This window comes from Zalophus californianus, chromosome 5 (assembly GCF_009762305.2).
Source record: "Zalophus californianus isolate mZalCal1 chromosome 5, mZalCal1.pri.v2, whole genome shotgun sequence".
Classification (NCBI taxonomy): Eukaryota; Metazoa; Chordata; class Mammalia; order Carnivora; family Otariidae; genus Zalophus; species Zalophus californianus.
The window spans coordinates 104,446,259-104,462,711 of record NC_045599.1 but is presented as its reverse complement, the minus strand read 5'-3'; the positions used below and the strand labels follow the sequence as shown (position 1 = coordinate 104,462,711).

The window sequence follows — 16,453 nt, the reverse complement described above, 5'->3', positions numbered from 1 at the left end:
AGAAGTTGAGAGTGAGTAGTGATGGGACAACAAGCAGGTTGTGTTCTGTGTCCTGCTGAAGGTCAAACGGTCATGTAGCAGGGCTGGCCAGAACGAGTCTCCTGCGGTCCCTTGAGCTCTTTTCCTAGAACATTTGATACATTTGTAGTGGATAGACGCCTCATAATAAAGGACTGTCCTGGAGAATATCTTTCAAAGACAAGCTCTTCAGTGCATGTACTGAATTTAAAATTCATCGGATGCTAAGAGGTCATGTCAGTTGGGAGCCAGAAATCTGAGCTCGGCCCTTTGCTGGCCAGAAGTTTTGGGAAATGTCCCCTGGTCTCTGTACTCATAAATGTGATTAATTATTTTTTCTTGGTTAGCGTTGTTCATTAAGTGCCCATTAAGTGTTTTGGTATGTCTAGATGAAAGGCCCTGTAGGAGGACAAAGAGTTGTTATTAACCAACCATGTGCTATCAAGTGTGGGCTCCTAATACAAGATGATAGGTTTCAAATGTTGGATAAGGATGACGGGATCTTCCACCGTTCCTCCAGGTCAGAAGCAGAGTAGATAAGGGCTCCAGGAGTCACTTCAAATAAGGACACTTACAACATCTGTATTATAATTACGTTGCCATTGCAAGGAAGCCCAGGTATGTTCACTTGGCCATTGAAGATAGTAGAGAATGGACTCCATTCTCTTGGATCCCACCACTTGCTCTTTCCATGGGAAGCACCGAAGAGGAATTGGCAGGCTCTGCCCTTTCTTTGACCTCCCCTTCTCCATTGAGCCTTCCTGGGCAACTCCAGGTTACACTGATTCTTCTCCTTTGTTCTTACCCCAGGGCACCGTATACTGTACATTTTAGCATTTAGTGGTACTGAAGTTAACTTTTCATCCCTGTCTTATAAGCTGTGCCAGGAGTGGGCACTGTTTGGAGGAAGGCCACCCAAGGTTTTCTGGAACTCCTCAACCTCAAGGGCTAGCACATGTCCAGACATATGACAAACCCTCCATAAACACTGGATCTGGCCCTATGGGATGGGATGCTTATGACTCGACCAGGTTGGAGTTTTATTTCATGATGCTCTGGAACTAGTAGAGTCGATTCCAGGCTAGAAGGTGAACAGAGCAAGAGCATCCAACCCTTAAAGAGGGCATAATGCAGTTCAGTGCCCTTGCAGAGTTCCCTGTAGTCAGACCACAGGGACATTCCCTGAGCTCAGCAAGACACTGACTTTGGGAATCCTATAAAGGGAAAGGGCAACTCTGCAAAACTGGAAGTGAAATTGCTTCAAAGAAGGGCAATTCTTAAATGGCAGGGGAAAAATAATGCAGTCCTGGTAAATGTGGGAATAGGATCCTCGAGTCAGCTGAGAAAGCCCAAAGTATTATTGCAAAGAAGAGTTATATTTTTATTAGTTCATCATCAGAATTTAAAAACAAGTAAACAGAAAACGAATGAAATCATTTTACAGAAAGCACATTCATTACTTAAAAGTAGCATCTTAGTGGTGGGCAATTTCTGGTCACATCCGGTCAGGTTCGCTCACGCTGACGAGTAAGCAATTCTTGATCATTTTCTTTGCATCTTTGTGCTTTTTTGCTTGGCTATTAAGGAGCACCTGGCAACTCTGATAGCTTTATGTGCTTGGCCCTACTGGTTCTCCTTCCTGGATCATAAGGCCTTTTTACTTTCCAGACACTTACATTGTCTCCGGGTCCCTCTCCTATGTCTTACAGATAGATGGGAGTAGGGACTGCCAGGGTGGCTGAAGCTGAATTTCAACTTCAGTTATTTTTTTAGCCCTTTCTAAATTCAGGCATTCCCAAAACTAAACTTGCTTAGAAGTACAGGTAGGTGGCCCTGAATTGCTTTATCAACACCACCTCAAGGAAGTCTTCATGGATACAGGAACTGACATCTCCATCTTCAGAACCTTCTCAAATGGATTCATGTCTCCATGCCTCTATTTAACTACTTTCTGTGTTCTCATCCATCACAAATATATTACGGTGCTGGCATCAGAACATTGTGTTCTCAGTGGTTGTCGTAAAACCCATACACTTGCAGTCTCGCTTGAGAAGTTTCCAGTGTAAATAACACATAAATTCACATTTTGCGTAATAGGGCCTCTTCCTTAACAAATCAGGTCCTGAGAGTATGAAACATACAATACATCTTGGCACACAAGTGTTCAATAAAAATAATAAATTAATAAATACATAAATTACTTAAATATTTAAATAGCATTAAGGTCAGTGGCAACCTGCTAGCTGGAAAATCTATAAATAAAATAGCTGATTGTTTCAGTGGCCATTTGGCCTGTAAATGTAAAAATACTGCAAAAACATGATAATGATCCTTTACAAAAAGCAAATTAGGTAGAGAATAACTTTGGGGGCCTATTCTATTGAGTCTTTAGAAAATTCTGCATAATATCTTCCACTTTCCCTCCAAGGTTTCATCCTGAGATTGGAACCTGAAAAAGAAGGCCAACAGTTTCTGTGAATTAGAAATGCGGCAGCGAACCCTTATTTCACAGGACACATGACTGGGGCAATTGGGTTTGGGGATTCCATGTCAGAAGGGTCCAGCCTGTCCTTATGTGGCCTAGGATTTGGTTGCCTCTGATGTCCTCCCCCTACCCCCAGGTGCCCAGGATAATGTTCTAACTCCTGAAAACAGCTTGTGAGCTATTCTTGCTCTGACTCGTAGCTACCTCTCCCCTTTCCCCCTTCTTTGCCTTCTCCTCCAGGAGGGCAGGACCTACGCCTGTTTTCTTTACTGCAGTATCTCTGTACCCAGCATAGTGCCCAGAACACCATGGGCATCAAATAATATCTGTTTAATGAACAAAGGTATCTTTCTGACTCTGGTGACTGTGAGCCAGGCACCCTATCTCTCCTTTCTTCTCCCGCACTGCCCCCCACCACTGCCCGGCACCCGGGGACACTGAGTGTTCAGGTGTGGGCTGGGCTTTGTGGGCCTGCTCACCTAACTGCAGGACACAGATGCCCAGTCACTCCAGAAGGAGCTATAGTAGCGGTCTCGGGCTTGCACGCGGATCTTGGCATCCTTGTGGCACGTGACCTTGGCTGAGGTTTTGTCCACGCAGAGTCTCTCTTTCTGCAAAGGAGAGGGAAGTCGTTGGCAATGCAGTCACAAGAGGGGCTGGGCGTATTTCTGCAAAGCTTGATCTCCCCAAATAAGCACACCTTGGTTTTGGGGCACCACAGTAGCAAATAAACACTGGAGTTGTGTAGAACTTGCGCCACCTACCGATAGAAGCTCTAAATACAGATGCAGCTTTTCTATTTCAGCCCAGAGGGAGAGATGGTTTGGTCCAGCTTTCATCTTTCTAGAAGAGCTGCCTTGCCTGAAGGCCCCGTGCACACTCACCCCTGTACTAGCCTGATGGTGGGACAAAGGCAGATATGTTCTAGCTGTCCCCTGGATATTCTGAAATACTATATCCTGGTCCTTTTATCAGAAAACGTGCTGAAGGGGCGCCTGGGTGGCTCAGTGGTCTGCCTTCGGCTCAGGTCAGGATCCCAGGGTCTTGGGATCAAGCCCCGCATCGGGCTCCCTGCTCAGCCGGAAGCCTGCTTCTCCCTCTGCCCACTCCCCTGCTTGTGCTCCTGTTCTCGCTGTCTCTCTGTCAAATAAATAAAATAAAATCTTAAAAAAAAATAAAGAAAAGAAAACGTGCTGAAATCCAGGGATTGTTAACTTTTAGCTGTGTGACCACAGGAAAATGCTTTGGGCTCTGTGTCTCAGTTTCATCCTTTATAAAAAGAGGGAAAATAATTATTCCCATCTCATAGATGTGGAAATGTTAAAGGTAATCCTCACGTAAAACTCTTGGCCAAGTCTTTAATCAGTAGAAAGTGTTCAGTAAATATTACTTATTAATGATATAAATCTTATGTAGGGAAGATACATATCAAGATTTTAAATAGTATTTAGGTAAAGTTTACTCCAGAATAGCCCTTCCCCCCTACAAAAATAAATTCTCAGGGAGTGACTGAATGGCAGAATTTCTACCAAATGCTAAACACCATCCTGAATAAGGCCTTTATCCAGTGATTTCAAAAACCGGGGCCCCAGGAGTGTTGGGCTTTATAAAAGTGCCTTCTGGACCTTGGGATTATGATGGCAAGGCAGGAAAGTTTGAAAGCCATTGTCTTAGCCTCTGTAAGCACTAACATTCTGCTCAAAATCATTTCACGATATGTGGGACAGCTGGCAATTACCCATTTTGGGTGAGACATAGCACGCATGTTCTATCATTCATTATACTCACTAACTTGAAACAATAATGATTTGAGACCCCTGGAGCCCAGATTTCCTATGTGAGGACCAATTCTGAGCACAAGAATTAATGACCACCCATACTGGAGGCGGCAGCGTGCTTAGGTACGTGGAATTTGTGTCCACCAGACTGGTTTCCTGGTTCTGGCCGTTCCTAGCTGGGTAACTTTGGGCAAGTCCTTTAACCTCTCTGAGCTTCACTGTCTTCCCCAGTGAAGTGTTGATGATAATACCACTTGCCTTTGTAGGGTTATGTTAAGGATTAAGTGAGCTATCCATGTAAAACCCTTAAAGCAGTCTGAGGCAAGGAGAAAGTGCTCAATAGATGTTAGCTACTGTTATCATCACTCGTCTCCTAGATGTGGGCCTGCAGAAACCTGGGTATATGGCTCTGGGTATATATCATCTCTTACCTTTTCCCTATTGTTCTTGCCCTGGCCCTGTATGCAGAATGTCAGGGAGAAGTAGGAATGCGGGGTGCTCCAGGTGTCAGGGTATTCCCAGCTGACCTCCACATGCCGAGAGTTTTGTAGTGGTTTCAGCTGCAGGTTCATGGGCGGGTCCGGTTTGACTGTGGAAGAAGATAAAGAAACACCCTTTATTTTCCTCAGGGGGCTTTGGTGTAAGGTAGTTCTGGCTTCTGATCCCATTTTCCCCTTTGACCAGCCGTGAGTCCCTAGGACAGTTGCTTAACTTCCCTGGCACCTGGTTGGCAGACATGAGGCCCCCCTGCTGCTCGTGCTCACGCTGGTGTCCTCGCCAGTGTCCCCTCCTCTCTGGCTGAACCTGAGAGAGGCTCGGAATCCTTCTCATCCCTGCACAAGCCGATGAGTCCCAGCAGTGGAACCGTCTTGGCGTCGTGCTCAGAAGAAATTCCGTAGAGACAACCAGACTCTTGAATCTGGGCTAGGTGGGGAAGGACCACCCTCCTGTGCTCCGTACCCCTCTTGGCACCAAACTTGGACCTGAGCTGAGCCTCTGGCTAGGGATGAGATGAGAGATTTTCCACCTAGTACTATTTCTGTTGTCTTTTCATGGGGTCTGGCGGTAGTTGAAGTCAGATTGTCTCTCTGCTCATTCATTCATTCAATAAGTGCAGAGTGAGCACCAGCTATGTGCCAGCTACTGGAAGATAGAGCAGCGAGTACCACAAAGACTCTGTCCTCAAGTAGCACCTTTGCCTAGATGAGGGCAGAGGAGACATTCTATGGAATGTCCAAAGCCCAAAGACCATGGCTCCCAGTAGATGCTTTTCAGATATTTTTCTCTCTGTTCTTAACACAACTGACATCTTCTTTCCTTCAGAACTCAGCTAAATATCACCTCAGAGAGACCTTCCCTGGCTATCCTATGTAAACCCAAACTCCCCCCACCCACCTGCCAAGAGTAATTTCTCCACAAATGCTCGAGCAAGTCCTGTGGTTCTATGAATTTCATTTCATGATGAACGTTCAATGGACAAATGGCAAAGGAAGTGACAAATGGCAAAATCTCCATCTTCTGATTAAAAAAAATAGATGTCCATTTTGGAGGGGCTTATATTCCAATAATGAAGTTTTTTTTTTTTTTTTCAAATGCTAGAGAAAGCGTGACTGGGAATAACTACAATTAGTAGGGAAAACTTGGTTCTGAATATAAATACTATGCCTGAGGGGGTCCTCCTGGATTCACCACAGAAGCTGCCTGGACAGCAGATAGAAGGGTAGCCAAGAGCCTGCTTTTTCCAATGGGGCAGAACTGGGTCTGAGTTGCTAGCTGTGAGATCCGGGGCAACTTACTTAATCTGTCTGAGATTCGATTTTCTCTTCCTTCAAATGCAGAGAATAGTACCTACATCGTACTCTTTTCGGGGTGGGGGACAGAATAAAGGAGACAAGGCGCATAAACCCCTTACCTTGGTGCATGGGGCATTGTGAACATGTGACAAATGGCATTTATCTTTATGAAGCACATATAATTAAGAGGACTCACTGATGTCCCTGATGAAGAAGCTGCTGGTGTAGTTTTCATACTTGAGCTTGTGAATGGCACCCACCACGACCTCGATGGGTAGGCTCTCCTCGGCCGCGGGGCAGGTGCTGCCCTCCTGACACTCCACGGTGTACTTCTTATAATCCCTGTTGTCCACTCTGACCCTCTCTGCTGAGAGTGTCACTGCTCCACATGTCACCCCTTGGGGGTCAGAGAAGCTGAAATCAAAGACAGACATTACCTCGTGTCTCACCCATTCGTGGGTCAGTTCCCAGTGGCTGGAGCCAGACAGCCATCTGAGGACACAATTTCTCCAACGGGTTTGATCTCTCCACAGGGGCCAAGAAGCTGCCCTCCCCAGGAGAACAAGCTTTGCCACAAGAGGTGGTACAAATATTTAGAGACAACACTGCATGTCCGTGCCTCTGGCCTAAATGAATCCAGAAATGTTTAGATCCAGAGCCCTTGGTTAAATCTCCTTATTAAAATTTTAAATTCATTTTTCCCATTGTAATGACAAAATCGATACGTGCTAATTGTAAAAAATTAAAAAGATAAAAATGTGTATAAATGAAATGTGTGTGCCTTTTTTAACTCTAATCTCACTCCCCAAATAGAAATACTATTCAGAGCTTGTCATATCCCTCCAGACCTTTGTCTATGAATATTCAAAGCAATCATATATCCACATGTATATATGGAAACACACATATTTTGCCTATATATATATATACTCACAACGATTTTATTTTTCATTAAATAGGACCCAACTATATATATGTGTGGTTTATAACCATCTCTTCCCTCTCTGAACATATGGGAAGCGCTCCATGACAGACCACACAGACTGGGTTATCCATTTTGATGGCGGCATGTTAAGCTGGAGGATAAGGCGCTGCACTTTATTTAACTTTTCCCCTGCTGATTACCAAAAACATCACAATGAACACTGGTATCTGTGTCTCTGTGCATTTGTATAAGCATTCCTTTAGTAACCATTTTCATTTTCAAGACGGAAGAGGGAGACCCCAGAGGTTCGTGTACTCAGTTACATGGTGGCTAGGCCAGGCTGATCACCTGGGGTTTGCTCTGTCGCCCTGCCTTGTTCAGGAACCTGGATGGTGAGGGAGGGAAGTCACACAGACCTGCTAACATAGGTTCAGTATCCATGGAAACTGGTTTCTTAGGGGAAGTCCAAGTGCATCGGACAAACAATGAACTTCAGATTAGTGGTGTCGGCAGAAGGAAAAGGAGTTGAGCTGGCTCTGGGAAAATTTCTAGAAGCCTCAGGATTTTGGAGTTGGCTTCAGGGCTTTCAAGATCTATGCGCTGGAGCTCTTGTTTCTATTTTCATCTCAAGGTGCAATTTCGGCAAGTCATTTGTAGCTTCGATTTCTCCTTTTATCCCTCCCCGTGGTGCTATGAGCCTTAACGAAGCATTGCCAGGCAATCTGGGTGAGTGGGTTCAAACACAGCAGAGGCTATGCTCAGGCCCCAATAATATCCTGTTCTAACCCACACATTTGTTCAGGTGATTAGCTTAAATCTCCATGTTCTTTCCCCAATTTAGGCAAGAGAGGGCATTGAAAAAATATAGGTTTGACTTTGTTTTCTCCCTTATCATTAACTGATAGGCCATGGCGAGGTTGCCCTTATTTTCTTAATGAAATAGTTCTAGCAAAATACTGAGAAATCAGAATGGTTTCACTTACCCTCTGCTGCTCTTGACACTGAATTTCAAGTCAGTACTGATTGCCGTCAGCCACCAGCAGGTGAAATGTCCAGAATAATTCTTTGCCTCACATTTTAGAAAGAACTTATTTTTGGATTCTGGATTTGAAAACAACAAAAATTCAATATTTGCATGTTTTCTTTCAGATAGATCTTAAATGTGTTGAACCATAGGCCACCAATTCATACAGGAGTGAAGATCTTCCATGTATTCCCTTGGAAAATGATGCTGCTCCCCTGATAGGCAGTTCAGCGAGGACTGAGAATGTCTCAATAGGTTGCTGATTCTGCAGAGTATACTATGCACCTAACACATCAGAGGGAAGCATTAAATTTTTCAAGGTGGCCGCCCCGTGCTGAGTTATGCACTATACACGTTGGTTAATTTCCATTAGCCATTTAAAAAGAACTTCAGGAAAACCAACCGTGAAAATCTCTCACAGATTTGGATGGTACCCAAAGCTTCTAAGAAAGCAAAGGAAAACATAGGGGCTGGGTGGTTTCAGTAAGGGATTTGATATCACTAGTCATGTCTTAACCTTTTACATTTTTAAATTTATTTCTTATGGAGCAAAAGAGAAAATTGACATCCTCTGAGCAAATAGAATTACCTTTCTGTTCCTTCAAGATATCAGTGGACCAAATTCCATCTTCCTTTTTGTGAATCAGCAGGAGTGAATGGCTCAGAACCTTGCCTCCTTTATGACAAGTATACCGGCCAGCATCTCCAAATTCTTTGACTTGGATGGTCAGAGTTTTACCAGAACCTAAGACTTCACTGCTCTGGTCCGCGGTCCAGGTGATGTCATCTTCTTCAGGGGTATGGCAGGTGAGGACCACCATTTCTCCGGGTGCGTCCAGGTGCCAATCCAACTCTACAACATAAACTGGAGAGCACAGGGAGTGGAGAACTGGACTGTAAGCTCCAGGAACCCCAGCACTGGGTTTTATGAGCCACCCGTGCATCTGCACTGCAGAGCACAGCCTTGCTCGTGACAGCAAATGCTGAGATGATTGATCTCAGGTCACTGAGCCCTACTTGGGTTTAAGGTCGTGAAGAGATAAGCAAAGAGTTTTATAGCTGCCATCGAGTCATTAACTGGCAGCCTATTCTTAATAATTAACCTCCGATTCTCTGGCAGATGGGGAAGGCCTTGATATAATCGAAAAATGTGAACAGCACAAAACTCTTTACCAAAGGCCTGGTGGCGAGAAGAACCTTCCAGTATAATTGCAGTTACATGGAGAATAAGGCAGGGCACAGAGATGTCAAGAAAGACTGACCAACACTGAGATCCTGTCCCCACTAACTGGCTAGGGGATTTGGAACAAGGTAGTAAATCACCATGAGCCTCAGTTTCCTTGTCTGTAAAATGATAATAATAGCATCTATGTCATAGGTTTGGCTATGAGGATTAAATTAAAAAAAAAACATATAAAGTACTTAGCATGGTGCTTACCATTGTAAACTCAGTGTTGGCTATTGTTTTTTTTTTTAATTTTTTAGTGTTGGTTATTGTTATTCACATACCAAAGTTTGGTCCAATGACTGCACAGAGAAACTGCCCTATAATTTTCCATGGGCATTTGAGGATTTAGTTCCTACTATATAAATTAATTCACCCATGGAGATTTTCATTCTATTTTTTTAAAACAGTTTTACACTCTTATGAAGCAGTTCAGTAGATCCTGGTCTTCCCATTTCATCGAGGAGCATGCCAAAACCAAGAGGCTAAGCAAGCTTATACCAAGTTAGAAGCATAAGAGCTAAATCTCAGGCCTTCTGCCTTGTTGGCTTGGCATTGGATCTCTAACCTGAGTATCTAAACTGGCACTTGAGGAATGGCCTAGGAGAGTACTGCAATGAGTGCATCACATCCCAGCTTCATTCATGCATGCATCACTTACTAATGAACTAGAGTCATTTAATGTAATGGTGCCCCAAGCCTGATCACTGAACCACCATCAGCAGCAACACCTAGGAAACTGCGGGAAAAGCAAAATCTGAGTTGTCGAATCAGGAACTTTGGGATGGGGCCGATGATCTGGTTTTTATGCTCTCCAGATGATTCTGATGCCCTCTCAAGTTTGAGAGCCACACTGTTTAAGAGCCTGGATTCTGGAGTCACATAGGTCTGAGTTTAGATTCAGCTCTATATCTTACACTTGCCTGTGGCCTTAGGCAAGACATTCAATTACTCTAAGCTTCGATGTCATCATTTTTAAAATGAACAAAATATTAGTGCTTGCTTCAGCAGGTCGAGACATGGATGATACAAGCGAATTCATCCAACAGCTTAACACAGTGCCCTTAAATGCTCTATAAACGGTGACGCTTATTGTTGGCATCCAGAAAGTTCTTAGACCAGAGGCATTTATAACTACTGAATGGGCAACAAAGACATGAGGTAAAAAGCATTTGAGACCCAACTCTTTGGAAATGATTAGCCATGCTGACATAAAACCGCGTGGCTCCTTTGGCTTTCTCTAGTTTTTCTTTGTTCCACCAGCAACTGAACAGCAAGGCTATCTTTCCTGTCACAACTAAGACTCAGAAGGCTTAGAAGACCCTTACCCAAGGGCGGGGGACAACAACTGCAAGAGGGAGCCTAAGGAAGAGCCTCCAGAACCTAGTGCTTGGCTTCATCTCCTCATCTTGCCTCCAAAGTCGTCTGCCCTCTGTTTCTCACATTGACTTCCTGGAATTTCTGTGGTTTACCAAATTAGAAGTAACTTCGGGGTTTACTATGCAAGGGCCAAGCTTCCTGAGCTCACCAAAAATCCCAGCGTTGGAAGGGATCTGGCATAATTATCTGGCTCAGGCCTTCACCTTTGCTCAAGGGAGGGTCTAAAACTCTCAAACTCTCCTTGGGCAGAAGGGAGATAGCTGGATTGTTGCCTTCCCAAAATGATTAAGAATGGAGGGATAGTCCAAAAATTCTTTCAGGTATCCATTTTCTTTTTTTTTTTTTTAAGATTTTATTTATTTATTCATGAGAGACAGAGAGAGAGAGAGAGAGAGAGAAGCAGGCTCCCAAGGATCAGGGAGCCTGATGCGGCACTCGATCCCAGAACCCTGGGATCCTGACCTGAGCCGAAGGCAGACATTTAACCATCTATCCATTTTCTAATGTGGTACTCTCCTATCAACAGATTATTTCTGATCATCAGCTGAAATGTCTTCACTCTAACTTATGCCTATTTCCTCCTGTGTTCCAAGCATGTAGGAAACAATTACTTCATGTCCTTCTTGTTAAAACCTTCTTCAAATACTTAAATGCACAGGCTTTGAAGTGAGACAGGATTGGGATCAAGTCCCCTGTTCCATCCTTCCCAGGGCTGTCAAACTGGGGAAGTTACTTAATCTCTGTAGCCTCTATTTGCAACATCCATAAAATGGGATACAGACTGTTCCTATGTCACAAGGTTGTTGTGAGAATTAAATGAAATACTGTGCTCAACAAATATTAACTATTATTACCAGGATACAATTACAGATAGTAATTGCCAACATTATGTTGGCTTCCATGAGAAACATTTGAGGATCTTTCAGGAACAGCTAACCATCAGTTAATACATTATTTACTGTGTGTGAGAAAATAGGATAGAGGAACCCCTGATTTTACTAATACCTACCTATTCTATTATTCTACTAGTAATTTTTATCAATCATTGGGATTATAAACAGTTTCTTTTGAATCATCAGAGGCATCATTTCAAACAACCAAAACAATCCTGGCTAACATTTACTCCCTCACTTCACAGGTGTTGAGTTGTCTCCTGCATTCACTAACATTCAATCATCTGTGTCGTAGGTGTAATCCCTAGTTCACAGTTGAGGAAACCCAGCCTTAGAGGTGACCCAGCTCAAAGTCACCTAACAGAGTCAGCCTTTGAGCCCAAGTCAACATGAGTCTAAATCCTATGCTTCCCCCAAAGTGCTTGGTAAGGGGTGAGTCCTCTTGGTGCTCGGGGGGAGCGATATTGTGCGGTGGAGGGGGGATGAGAGAACGTAGTTCTTAATCCTTCCAAAGCCTTCACTTTGGAATTTTCATTGTATGATACAGCTGGTTTTTAGTAATACTTGTGAAGTCCATATAACCTTTCCTATCACATTCCACAAAAAGCTCCTACTCTGGCCCCTAGTATGAAAGCCAAACGACATAGATGCCCTCATGGGTGAAGGAAGGACAGACGGCCTGCATTTTCCCAGTGATGGCACTCACTAGGAACCCCCCAAGGCCTGGTTGCCCCTTTCGGTCTGATTTCCCCCCAGGGCCCGCCTGATAAGTCCTGGCTTAGATTTCGGGGCCGCCACAGAGAAGGAGAGCCTGGTTACCATTTTTCTCCAGTTCCCATATGGCCATGAGGGGAGATGACAGCAAAACCAGGGAAAACCAAGAGACGACCAGCTGCTGAGGATGCATCTGCAGGACGGGGAGAAAGAGAGGAGAAGAGAAGACATGATGTCAGTAATTATTCAGTTGCTTTGCAAACCATATTCATTCTATGTACATTGTTTTTCATCTTGATTTTTCTCTTTCTTGTCTGCACTATCAGAGTAATACTACATGAATTACAGGAGCCCGGTGCCAGTCTCTGGCTAAGAATATCTCCAAAGAGAGAACCACAGACCATCTGGAGCTGAAGGGGACCAGCCCTCTGATAGAATCCTCTTATTTTTAAGCTGAGAAACTCAGGACTCAGAGAAAGAACATGACTTGTCTGGATCAACATTCAGCAGTGATATACTTGGTACTTACTAGGTAAAGGGCTCTGGGCTAGAGTCACTGGGAGTTAAAAAAAAAAAAAAGAAGGATTTTGGCCTGAATTCTGCCTTCTAAGAGCAAACACTTTCATTCAACAAATATTTATGAAGTTCGTGTGTTAAGCGCCTACCCTCCAGTTGGGGAGACCAGCTATACCTCGTATCACTGTACCCAAGGTAGTATGTGCATTGACACCTGGGGGTAAAGGACTTGGGGTGGTAGTGGGGTAGGGGATAAGCAGAGGCGATCTTCCAAATTATGGCAACGATCCGGTAGCGAGGTTGAGTTTCTCTCCGTGTTTAGACGATAATTGCTCAAAACTCAAAGGTTACTTGCTCCTACACAATGACACCAGTGATTCTCAAACTTGAGTGCACAGCAGTGTAACCTGGAAACCTTGTTAAAACACAGATGGCTGAATCTGGGGGTGGTGGGAGGTGGGGCCTCAGAATCTGCGTTTCTTAAAAGTTTCCAGGTGAAGCTGATGTTGCTGGTCCAAGGACCACACTTTGAGAAGCTTTGGTTTCACCCATGTTGGGGGCCCACAGCTCTGAAAATCAAGATGTTCTATGGGAGAAGACCATAAAATCTTGATATACCCACTATGAAAAGTGAAATGCCTCATTTTGTGCCCAATCAGCCACCATCTTATAGTAAAACTCAATCTAGATTAGTGTCCAGGGTTTGTGCAAATATTTAGAATGTGAAAATTGTACCCTATTTCTAAATTAGATAGTGAAGATTATTATTTAATTTCATTCTGAAACACCTCCATCCATCTCAGAGAGCACCAACATTCTCTGAGCAGGAACATGTGCTCAGAGACCACTGAATAAATCATACAAAGAATAAGACTCAAAATTTTTGGTCAATACCTTAAAAATGAGCATCCCTTGGCTGGGGTGACTGAATATTGACAAATCACAGCTTTGTTAGGACCACTGCTAACCTAGGAGAACCTTGCCCCACACTTTACTCCCTTAGATTACAAAGGCTGTGAGTGGCAGAGACAGGACCAGATCTGGCCTTCCTGTCGAGTCAGCACTCTGTCCCTGATGCTTCCACAAGCACGTCTATTAATTTGTCCAGGTTACGACTGTGGCAAAAGACTGGTTGCCACAGGGCATCAGTTAAGACATTCACAGGCTCAGAGAGTCAGGCCGACGTGGGCTTGAATCTGGTTCCTCCACTCACTAGCTGTGTGATGTTGCTCAAATGATCTCTGAACCTCAGTCTCCTCATCTATAAAATGGATGTGATACCCATCTCAGAGGGTTGTTGAGACAATGCAATGAGATGACATCTTGTAGAAGGCAAACAACATGTCAGCTTGCACCAAGGGGAAGAGATAAAGGAAAAATTTGATATGTCTGTTTTGTATACAATGCTAGACCAAAAAGTGCCGAGCTATAGGGAAATGCCCTAGAGGTATTGCAATTACACAGGCTTGTAAAGCCCAGATGCCGGCACTCTGGGAAAGGAAATAACAAGAGATTCCTGGCATCTCCCGGTGATTCTTTTGCTCTCTCCTAAGGCTGGGGTTTTCCCTTTGCCTCTGTGTCTAGCACTTCCTCCTGGGGCCTTAGATGTGTTTGAGAATTTCAGGTGAACTGCACTTCAGGGTCAAGGGAGCCCTGGTGACGATTCTAAGAAACAACTTGCATTTTAGTAACACCCACATTATAAACCATGGAACCCTGGCTGGGAGTGGAGGGGGTGGTGGGTCATTCTCTTAATCCAACCCAGGGAATCCAAAATGGGGGGTAGCATGGAGTTACCCTGTTGCTCTCCAGATCAGTGGATACTGGAGAGCTATACTCCACAGCCCACATTTCCTTGGCATGCTAAGTTTGAGAGTCTTGAGGATTAAACATTTTTTCCATGTAATTTTGTAGGTTTTCTAAATGCTTGAAATCCTTGTATATGGAACACAGGGACCCCAGGTCCTGTGGTATGGTTACACTCCCTAATGCTGGTACCAACACACGCCCATGACACTTGAGGGGCATTTCTTTTCCAAGTTTTATCTCGTTTGTCGCTTTTTAATTTAAAAAAGTATTATTTAAAATAAAAAGACATAGTCACACCAGGCATGGGTAGCACATTCAAAGGGCCCCAGCTCTGCCACTGATTAGTTATATGACTCTAGGCAAGTCACTTGATTTCTTCAAGCCTCACACTCAACCTGTAAAATGGGCATCCTGTTGTGGTGAGGAGTTAGTGAAAGAATTCAGGTAAAGTATCCAGGGTGCCCAGAGGAAGTCAGGACTCTTGGCTATTTGCTCTTCCTGAGTCCCATTCATAGCACTTACTACAATTGCAATACACACACACACACACACACACACACACACACACACACACAGCAATATAATATAGTTACTTCTTTATGTTAGTCTTCCTTGCCACACTGAACTCTCTGATGGCAGGGATCATGTCTTTCTTATTCCACACTATACCCCCCAGAGTTTAGCATCAGTACTCTAGCATAGAGGGATTTCATTAATTATTAGAAGAATGAATGAATGAACGTACAGAAACCATAAAATCTCAGATCCCAGTAAAATGAACACTAAGAGGTTGTCCAAATTCTTTCTAATATCTTGAAATTCCTTATTTGAGAAAAGCAGGCCATCAGCTGGGGTTTGGTAATCTCTTGGTTAAAATATTTTAACCTGATCATTATTTTTTTTAACATGAAAATTATCGCACACAATGTATCTGGGCAACTATAAGGCACCAGTGCAGTATAATCTTTTTTTCCTCCTTGCAGATTTAAAAACCCTTCAGAAAGTACTTTTAAACACTGCAGTTGCTTTTTATTTTTAAAGTACCACCAAAATTAGCTAATCCAAAAAATCTGAATAACCCAACTTTCACTCTGGTTGATTATCCCAACTGACTATTGAACCCAACATAAACATGGGAGCAAGGATGCTCTGCACCTTTCAATTATGAGGTGTAAGTATAACTCAATTGTTTATTGAATTCATTCTGACTTAATGAATGAACAACTTTGAAAAAAGTTGACAGTACTCAGGGAAGCACCACTCACATTATACAATTTAACCGATGGGCATTAATATTGAGGAACATACTTTTATGTACGTACTGCTTTCAAACAAGACAAAACAAACCTTTCTATAAAATGTGCCTTCATTCACAGAACTCGGTGTACAATTATTTATTAGTTGACTTTTAAAAGGAATACTTTCTACATCAGTTCCCAAAGGACTGACTTTTGGCTCGTGTCCCAGCAGGTAAGTCACCAGGAATGCCTCCAGAAATCCACCCACTCCACCATGCCAGGCGCGGGGAGCCCTCAGAAGCCTTTACCCCTCTACCCCGCGAGCCTGCAGGCCTGCCGAGGGCTGGCAGGGGCTAAGGACGTGCTTACCTTGCTTCTGGCCCGGCCCCAGTGTTCGCTGGATCTGAAACCGTTGTTTCTTCTGCTATTGCTGCTATTGCTACTGGAGCTTATATACCCCACTCCTACCAAGCTTTCTGATGGAAACTTCAACTAGAAACTGACTTGTTCAAGTTGCAACACTGAAAACAAGTCTCAAAACCTTCTAGGGGAATTTCAAGAAGTTCCTTTTTTTTTTCCCCATGTGTATCAATAATGCTGAGGGAACACAGGCATCAAAATCCCAGGTAATGAACTAAGAGGAAATAAATTTTGG

General features: G+C 43.7%; 1 protein-coding gene across 1 annotated transcript; it reads right to left on the bottom strand.

Annotated features, from left to right (window-relative positions):
• Positions 1–1,412: 1,412 nt before the first annotated feature.
• Positions 1,413–16,204, bottom strand: IL12B (interleukin 12B). Its single transcript, XM_027606174.2, has 8 exons — positions 16,168–16,204; positions 12,341–12,428; positions 8,613–8,888; positions 7,983–8,100; positions 6,271–6,488; positions 4,713–4,870; positions 2,983–3,114; positions 1,413–2,467 (listed from the first exon to the last, which is right to left on the bottom strand). Exons 2-7 carry the CDS (start codon positions 12,426–12,428, stop codon positions 2,983–2,985), a joined length of 990 nt encoding a protein of 329 aa, XP_027461975.1. The 5' UTR covers positions 16,168–16,204; the 3' UTR covers positions 1,413–2,467.
• Positions 16,205–16,453: the final 249 nt, after the last annotated feature.

Coding starts and splice junctions, on each gene's coding strand:
- IL12B (XM_027606174.2), bottom strand. CDS start 12,428: ATGCATCCTCAGCAGCTGGTCGTCTCTTGGTTTTCCCTGGTTTTGCTG. Junction 4,871..6,270: donor CTTCTTCATCAGGGACATCA/GTGAGTCCTCTT, acceptor CTTCTTCCACAG/TCAAACCGGACCCGCCCATG. Junction 3,115..4,712: donor GCAAGAACAATAGGGAAAAG/GTAAGAGATGAT, acceptor TCTCCTTTGCAG/AAAGAGAGACTCTGCGTGGA.